Consider the following 8,947-nt stretch of genomic DNA (forward strand, 5'->3'; position numbering starts at 1 on the left):
CAGGGGGTGCTGATGATCAGTGGGTGCTGCTGGTCAGAGGATGCAGATGATCAGTGGGTGCTGCTGGTCAGAGGATGCTGGTGATCAGGGGGTGCTGGTGCTCAAAGAATACTGGTGGTCAGAGGGATGGTAGTGGTGAGAGGATAGGGTGGTCAGGGGCTGCTGGTGGTCAGGGCTCGGGGTGGTCAGTGAAGTGCTGTGTTGGGCTCAGGGAGTTAGTGTATGGGGCTCACACTAATCCCCTCTGTTCTCTTGCAGTGGTTGATATCCCAGCAGGTATCCTTTTCCTGGCAGTGGGAAGGGCACTGAGAGCGGAACATTTCCTTTGGAGTTCACTGAATGCCTCCCCAGGGTGTGGGGGTAGGGGTTAAGTGGGATTTTAAATCTGCTTTTCGTCTACTGCATCGCTGGGGGATGCTCTCATCGAGCCACGGAATGGTTGGGGTTGGAAGGGCCATTGATCCTACCTAATCCCAGGTTTACTGAGGTATTCCCAAGACTTTTTGGAGCTCAGGTTGGTGCTGTTTTCCACACAGTGAAGTACTCCTTGTGCTGAATGATTTTTAGGCTCAGGCTGGTGCTAGTCCCAACTTTCCTGAGGTATTCCAAGAGTTTTTAGAGCTCAGCCTGGTACTGTTTTCCACACAGTGAGATATTCCTTATGCTAAGTTTTTGGAGCTCTGTTTTGCACCCAGTGAGTTATTTGTTGTGCTAAGAGTTTTTGGAGCTCAGGTTGGTGCTAGTCCCAACTTTCCTGAGGTATTCCTTGTGTTCAGAGGTTTTGGAGCTCAGGTTGGAGCTGTTTTCCGTGCAGTGTTTGTTGTTGCCTTAACTGTGCTGCCAGATCCCCCAGTTTGAAGATGTGAAGTTTGAGGCAGCCAGTCTGCTGTCAGAGCTCTACTGCCAGGAGGTGAGTGAGGTCCTGCAGGAGCTGGGGATGGGCCTGGGCCTGCATGGAATTTTGGCCTTGGACTGGTGTATTTCCATTAGTAATGTGATTTATGGAAAGTTTAGAGCTGTGTTGGAAACACAGAGGATTAAAATGTAATTGTGAAAAGCTTTTTGCCTTTTTAATTGTGGAAGTTAGTGATGGAATTGCCACACAGCTCTGCCCTGCAAAGGAACATTATTTGGCCATAGTGTTGCTTTAGGCTCATCAGAGAGGGTGATTTGGGGGGAGAGAGGGAAGGGGATGGTTTTCCTGAGAGTTTTAGAGTCCTGTAATGGTTTGGGTTGGAAGGAGCTTAAATCTCATCCAGTTCCACTCCCTGCCATGGGCAGGGACACATTCCACTAGCTCAGGTTGATCCAAGCCCAGTCTAACCTGGTCTGGAAACACTCCCAGGGATGGAGCAGCTACAGCTTCTTTGGGCAACCTATGCTAGTCCTCAGCACCCTCTTGGTTTTGGTGCTTTCCGTGCTTTGAGTTCCCTGTTCTCCAAGCCCACCCTTCTGATTTCAAGGTGGCTGTGAGTGCTGGAGCTGCAAGATCCTGGTTTGGGGCTGACTTGGGGCTGTTTGTCTTGCAGAACTCGGTGGACACGGCGAAGCCTCTGCTGCGAAAAGCCATCCAGATCTCCCAGCAGACTCCCTACTGGCACTGCAGGCTGCTCTTCCAGCTTGCAGTAAGTGATTGGGGTCAGGATCTGTGACCCTGCAGCACAGTCCCTGGGGAAAAGGGGCTGGAGAATAGCTGTGTTCCCTCTCAAAGAACTTGGATACCCTTTCCCCCATCCTGACCCCAATTCTCACTGGTAATGGAGAAGGAAAGGAAACACACCAAGCACCAGTTTGGCATGTGGAAAGCACAGGGAAATGACATTTTGAGAGCTTCTTCATTAGATTCAGGAAGAAAACACTAATTTCTTGGATTTTTTTTGTTCTCCATTTCAGCAACTTCATACCCTGGAGAAAGACTTAGTGTCTGCATGTGACCTGCTGGGAGTGGGAGCAGAGTATGCTCGGGTGGTGGGCTCAGAGTACACCAGGTGAGTGCCCTGTGCCTTTTCCCTGGCTTTGGCTTCCTCTGCTTTTTGGGGAGAGGGATCTGGGGCTGACTGAGAGGGATCTGGGTGGGATTGAGAGATAGAAATCACTAAATCACATCCAAACTCTGTGGGTTTTAGAGGCAAACCAACATTTCTGAGTCTTCTCCTAGATCCCAGAGTTTCTCCAGCTTTTTCCTTTTGCTGTTCATGGAATCATGGACTGGTTTGGCTTGGAAGGATCTTAAAGCTCATCTTGTTCCCATGGGCAGGGACACCTTCCACAGACTATGGGACCCAATAAAGTCCTCTAAGACTCTGGAAAGGCTTTTTTCAACCTGAGTTTTGTCTGGTTTGACCTCAGAAACTTTTGTGGCTGGAACTGTCCAAAGCTTAGAGCCAAACCTGAGGTTGGAATTGTGATTGATCTATCCCATGTAGCTGTTAAATATGTCTCCTATGTAATGTCCATTAATACTGTTTTCTCTCTGTTTTTTTTTTTTTTGAGAGGGAGAATGGCAAATTGGGGTTTTTTCTTCCTTTTTTATATATATTGTTTTGGTTTCAGCAACATTTTTTTTGAGCCTAACATTGTTTTGTTTGATTTCAGAGCTCTGTTCAGGGGATGGTGAGTTGGATGTGCATTTTTAACAGGTTATTTCCTGGTCTTGAGCACTCCCAGGGATGGAGCAGCCACTGCTGCTCTGGAAAATCCATTCCAGTGCCTCAGCACCTCCCAGGGAGGAATTCCTTCCCAATATCCCATCCCTCTGGCAGGGTGAAGCCATTCCCTGTGTCCTGTCCCTCCATCCCTTGTCCCAAGTCCCTCTGCAGCTCTCCTGGAGCTCCTTCAGGCACTGGAAGGGGTTCTAAGGTCTCCCTGGAGCTTCTCTTCTCCAGACTGAACATTCCCAGCTCTCCCAGCCTGGCTCCAACCCTGGGATAACTTAGTGACCTCCTGTGACCTCATTCCAAGTGGGAAGAGTTGCTCCAGCCCCAAAGCCACAAGATTTAAGTTGCCCTAAATTAGAAGCACATTTTTTGCTGCTTTGCAGCTGATGAGAATTTCTCAGGAGCTTCCACAGGCATAAATCCCACTCTGGGCTGGGTTGGGAGAACCTGAAGGTCATGGAATTCCACTCCTGCCATGGGCAGGGTCACCTTCCACCAGCCCAGGTTGCTCCAAGCCCTATCCAACCTGGCCTGGAACACTCCCAGGGATGAAGCAGCCACAGTTTCTCTGGGAATCCTTTCCCAGTGCCTCCCAGTGAGCTCTGCTGTGATTCTCTGAATATTTCAGCTGTTTAACCCAAACCCACTGAGTTCTCCTTTGCCATTCCAGCTGCTCCTGATGGAGAGGAAGCTGCAGGAGGTTCATCCCCTGCTGACCCTGTGTGGGCAGATCGTGGAGAACTGGCAGGGAAATCCCATCCAGAAGGAATCTCTGCGTGTGTTTTTCCTGGTGCTGCAGGTCACTCACTACCTGGATGCAGGACAGGTATGTGGGACTTGTGCTGCTTCCAGAGCCCACTGAGCCCTGGGAAAAACCTCCAAAACCAGCTCTGAGGGGATTTGGGGAAAATTTTCCTGTTCCTTCACTCTGTTTTTTTGGTCATGAAACTGATTTTCTGTTGATTTTAATCACAAGTGAAACGAGTGAAGAAATGACATTAATTTCTTCCTCAAGGAAAGTTTTTCTGGGATGTTCTTGTACCCATGGTGGTGTGTGTTGGTTTAGGTTGTGTTGGTGGAGATAACACAGTTTGGGTGTAATTTAGGACACATTTTGAGTGTCTATGGTGTTCAGCTGCAAACATGAAGGGCTGATTGTTGTTAATCCTGCACCAGGCCTGGAGCTTTAAGCTGCTCCAGCTCTGGGACAGCACCCACAGCCCATGGGGTGATACTGTGGGTGCTGGTGGTGTTAGATGGAAACTGAAATGTAACTTTATTAACATCCAGCTCCACTAAAATCAGATTAACTCATACAAACCAGAACCACATTGGCTTATTTTTACCACTGCTGAGCTTGAGGCATGAACTCATGTCCTGAGTGGGAGGGTTAGGTGTTACCTTGCAAGTTTTCCTACCCAAACGCAAGTTCCAGCCCCTGAGCTGCAGATGTGATGTGACCCCAGGTGAAGAGTGTGAAGCCTTGCCTGAAACAGCTCCAGCAGTGCATCCAGACCATCTCCACCCTGCATGATGATGAGATACTGCCCAGCAACCCTGCTGACCTCTTCCACTGGCTGCCCAAGGAGCACATGTGTGTGCTGGTCTACCTGGTAAGAGCTCTTAGTGTAAAGACTTAGCTAATTAATGATAACCTGATTAAAAACTGGAGAGTGTGAAGCCTTGCCTGAAACAGCTCCAGCAGTGCATCCAGACCATCTCCACCCTGCATGATGATGAGATACTGCCCAGCAACCCTGCTGACCTCTTCCACTGGCTGCCCAAGGAGCACATGTGTGTGCTGGTCTACCTGGTAAGAGCTCTTAGTGTAAAGACTTAGCTAATTAATGATAACCTGATTAAAAACTGGAGGCAGCAGTGATGAATCCTGCAGCATGTCCTGCTTTGTGCTGCACTAGATCCTGCCACAGCACCCATGGTTGTGCTGGTAGTGTTGAAAGAGATGGGAAGAAGCTTGGAAACTGGAATGTAACTTTATTCACATCCATCTCAACTGAAATCAGATGAACTCATTCAAAGCAGAGCCACATTGGCTTATTTTTACCACTGTCGTGACAATTGGACTTCAAATTGCTCCTTGAATGTGATTGAAATGCTGAATGAGACCAAAGGTGGGTTAAGAAATGTGGAAGCTGAGGAGCTGTGTGGATTCCCAGCCCTCTCCTCTCTCCACAGATCTTAATCCCAGACTGGATTGGGTTGGAAGGAGCTTAAAACTCATCCAGTCCCACTCCCTGCCATGGCAGGGACATCTTCCACCAGCCCAGGTTGCTCCAAGCTCCATCCAGCCTGGCCTGGAACACTCCCAGGGCCGGAGCAGCCGCAGCTTCCCTGGGAAATCCTTTGCAGGGAGGTCTGAGGTGTGAGCAGTCCTTGTTGTGTCTCCCTGCAGGTGACAGTGATGCATTCCATGCAGGCAGGATACCTGGAGAAGGCCCAGAAGTACACAGACAAGGCACTCATGCAGCTGGAGAAGCTAAAAAGTAAGGAGAAGGGTTAGAATTTGGTAAAGGCTGCCAAATTCCATTGTTTTTTGCTGATTTAACCCAAAACAGAGCATCTCCTGGGACAGTGTCAGTCTGAGACAGGACAGGACTAAGAGTTTAGCTCTAGTTTCAGTCTGGGTGGTTGGTTTGGGGTGTTCTGTTGTGACTCAGTGAATTGAGTGGTCAATACCTGGAGGAACTTCCCTTCCTGAGGTGCTTTTTGCTTGTTTTGCAGTGCTGGACTGCAGCCCTATCCTGTCATCATTCCAAGTGATCCTGCTGGAGCACATCATCATGTGTCGGCTCGTCACGGGGCACAAAGCCACAGCCCTGCAGGAGGTGAGAGTGGGATCCCAGCCTTCCCCTGCCTGGATGGCTCTGAAAACCTGGGAATTCCAGCTGAGCTACTGCTGGATACAGCCAGGCTTGGTGGTGCTCAGGACACCACAGCTCAAGCTATAGAATTCACCTCCTCTTAAGTACTTAATTTAAGGACACTTTGGAATTGCATGTGGGATCATATGGCTACAGCTGACACCTTCCTGATGGTGTTCACAGTTTGACTGTGAAGTCTTTTCCCTTTCCATTCATGCCAGAGTGGCCTCTCCTTCCTTCCTTCCTTCCTCCCTCCCTCCCTCTCCTTCCTCCTGAAGGAATAGTCATTGCTTCTGGCTTATAAAATTCATCCTAAGAACATTCCCTGGAAGATCTTATTCCAGTTTTTCTGGGAAATTTTGGAGCATGTCAAAGGGATCTGTGAGTGGTTTCCAAACCAGTTGAAATGTGGGGCAGTGCCTGTTCCCAGGCTGGAGGCACATCCTTGCACTGGGATCCTTGAGCCAGTCTCTGAGGGCAGGTAGAGTGCAAGGAAATGGATTTAGGGCATAAAAGGCAGGAAAAAGTGTCTTGAAATGCTGTTTTTGTGTTCCCACCAGATCTCCCAAGTGTGCCAGCTGTGCCAGCAGTCTCCCAGGCTGTTCTCCAACCATGCTGCACAGCTCCACACGCTCCTGGTAAGTGCCTGGGGTTAGTTCCTTGGAACACCAAATCCCAATCTCCTGCTCAGCCCCAGGGACTCAGGAGGATGCAGTGAGGCAAACAGGGAGAGGTTTCCTGGGGGGTGACAGGATCTGTGTCATCCATTGATCTGGGTTCTCACCCTGGTGTTATTTACACCTGGCAGGGGCTTAAAAACCTTTGGAAATGGATGTTGTATAACCCTGGAATGGTTTGGGTTGGAAGACCTGAAGGATCTGCCAGTTCCCATGGATAGGGACACCTTCCACCAGCCCAGGTTGCTCCAAGCCCCATCCAACCTGGCCTGGAACACTCCCAGGGATGGAGCAGCCACAGCCTCTCTGGGAATTCCATCCCAGCTCCTCACCACCCTCCCAGGGAGGAATTTTGTAGCATAATAGCAAACCAAATAAACACAAGAAAGTCAAACTGTTCCCATTGGAGATGGAGTGTTGTGGGATCTGTGCCAGGGGAAAAGTTTATGAGGGAAATCTGGAGTTTTGCATGACATTTAAGAGGTTTTCTTAGATAAATGAAGCTTTTTTTTCTACCTGAACAAACTCTTTTAAAGGGTTATATGTGGAAAATCCTTATATTTCCCAGAGCCAAGCAAAACCAAGCCTTATAGTTAGTTTTTTTCTGCCAATATCCCAAGATTTCAGTGGGTTTGGGGCTGCCTTTGCCTTCCCACCTTGTTGTAATGACAAATCTCTTTTCCTCCAGGGGCTCTACTGCATCTCTGTGAACTGCATGGACAACGCTGAAGCACAATTCACTACAGCACTGAGGGTGAGATCATCTTCCCAACCTCTTCCCTATGGATATTCAGCATGGACAAGGCCTGTTTGCAATTCTTACATGGGAACAGTGGAGTTGGGAAGGGAAACCTGGAGATATCTGTGTTCATTTCACATCTTCATTGGTTTCCATGCTGTTCACACTCAGGTGGAGTTCTTGACACCAGAATATCCACCTAAAACCTGTGATTGATGGTGGGGTGAGCAATCCTGGGGGAGACACTGAGGGGTGTGTGTTGTTGGTCTCTTGTTCCATCTAGCTCACGACACACCAGGAGCTGTGGGCGTTCATCGTGACGAACCTGGCCAGCGTCTACATCCGTGAGGGCAACAGGCACCAGGAGGTGAGCTGGGCCCTGCATGGGGGAGAGACCTGCTGCTGGGCTGGGATCCTGCTTCCCCCAGGGAATTTCTGCAGGAAGAGCATGGCTGAGCTCTCAGGGAGCTGTGGCTGAGCCCTCAGGGATGTCCTGAGCGTGGCTGAGCCCTCAGGGATGTCCCTAAGTGTGCCTGAGCCCTCAGGGAGCTGTTCCTGAGCCCTCAGGGATGTTCTTGAGTGTGTCTGAGCCCTCAGTGATATTTCTGAGTGTGTCAGAGCCCTCAGGGAGCTGTTCTTGAGCCCCCAGAGATGTCCCTGAGTCTGAGCCCTCAGGGATGCCCTGAGTGTGCCTGAGCCCTCAAGGAGCTGTTCCTGAGCCCCCAGATATGTCCCTGAGTCTGTCTGAGCTCTCAGGGAGCTGTTCCTGAGTCTGTCTGAGCCTTTAGGGTCATGTCTGAGCCCTCAGGGATGTCCCTGAGTATGTCTGAGCCCTCAGGGAGCTGTTTCTGAACCCTCAGAGATGTCCCTGAGTCTGTCTGAGCCCTCAGGGATGTGCTCACAGTTCTCTCATAGAGAGGCTCTCCATGTTCTTCGCCCCCAAGCACACAGGACTTGGGTAAAAGTTTAGAGTGCAACAATTCTAATAAAAATTGACCATTTTTTAGTTGTTTTCTGAGTTTAAGTCAACACCCAATCCCACAACAGCATTTCCCTGGGTGTTGAACAGCTCAGACATCACAGCTAAATACAATTATCCTATGAAGGAGAAAGGATATTTTGCATAAAACTTGATTTTAGGATCCAAACAAGCATAGAAACACCCAATATTGGAGTGTTTGTGCTCAGAGCTAAGCAGTGTAACACTCAGTGTCTGTGGTGATTTGCTCCATGTTGGATTGATGGACACTTAGCAAAGCTTTTGCTGTCAGAAACATTGATTATCCCTTTTCCTCTCCCACTTTGCAGCTTTACAGCTTGTTGGAAAGGATAAATCCAGACCATAACTTTCCTGTGAGGTGAGAATTCCATCAGCTCTCTCCACTTTGGGACTGGGAACTGTGGATTTAGAGGAAGTCTTTAAAAAATAAAGCAATATAAGCAACTTTTTTCCAAGGCAGAAGTTCTGACTATGCCTTAAACATTCTGTTTTGCTTGGCAATGGGAATTTCAGGCCAATTCCCAGGATTCTGTGCTGTGCTGAGGTACCACATGTGCTTTTGCCCACAGCTCTCACTGCCTTCGAGCAGCAGCTTTCTACATCCGAGGGCTCTTCTCCTTCTTCCAGGGGAGATACAACGAGGCAAAGTGAGTAGAATCCCTTGGAAGTTGGGGGAGGGGGAAAAAAAGGGGGAATTAAATCAGCTTTTAGGGATCCAAATGGCACACAGAGGGCTCAGTTGGAATCCTGCTGCTCCTTTCCCTGGGGATTTAGCCACTGAGGAGAGAATAGTAGGAAGCTGTTGGGTTTGGATCCTCCTGGGGCTGGGTCTTTTTTTGGGCTGGGTCTTTTTTTGGGCTGGGTCTTTTTTTGGGCTGGGTCTTTTTTTGGGCTGGGTCTTTTTTGGGGCTGGGTCTTTTTTGGGGCTGGGTCCTCTCGGGGTTGGATCCTTTGGGGTTGGATCTTCCAACACTGTTCCAGTCCCTTTTGGC

At 49.2% G+C, this 8,947-nt stretch overlaps 1 protein-coding gene across 1 annotated transcript; it reads left to right on the plus strand.

The window, feature by feature from the left end:
- Positions 1-258: 258 nt before the first annotated feature.
- On the plus strand, positions 259-8,602 carry MAU2 (MAU2 sister chromatid cohesion factor; the record flags this gene model as incomplete). Its single annotated transcript, XM_009076162.1, is given in 13 exon segments — positions 259-276; positions 845-910; positions 1,530-1,625; positions 1,894-1,992; positions 3,286-3,483; positions 4,124-4,270; positions 5,071-5,161; positions 5,400-5,503; positions 6,100-6,177; positions 6,905-6,970; positions 7,239-7,322; positions 8,264-8,313; positions 8,525-8,602. Coding segments are annotated over 13 exon segments (1,175 nt in total), but the record flags the coding sequence as incomplete, so codon positions are not given.
- Positions 8,603-8,947: the final 345 nt, after the last annotated feature.

Source organism: Acanthisitta chloris, unplaced genomic scaffold (genome assembly GCF_000695815.1).
Source record: "Acanthisitta chloris isolate BGI_N310 unplaced genomic scaffold, ASM69581v1 scaffold11116, whole genome shotgun sequence".
In the NCBI taxonomy this organism is placed as follows: domain Eukaryota; kingdom Metazoa; phylum Chordata; class Aves; order Passeriformes; family Acanthisittidae; genus Acanthisitta; species Acanthisitta chloris.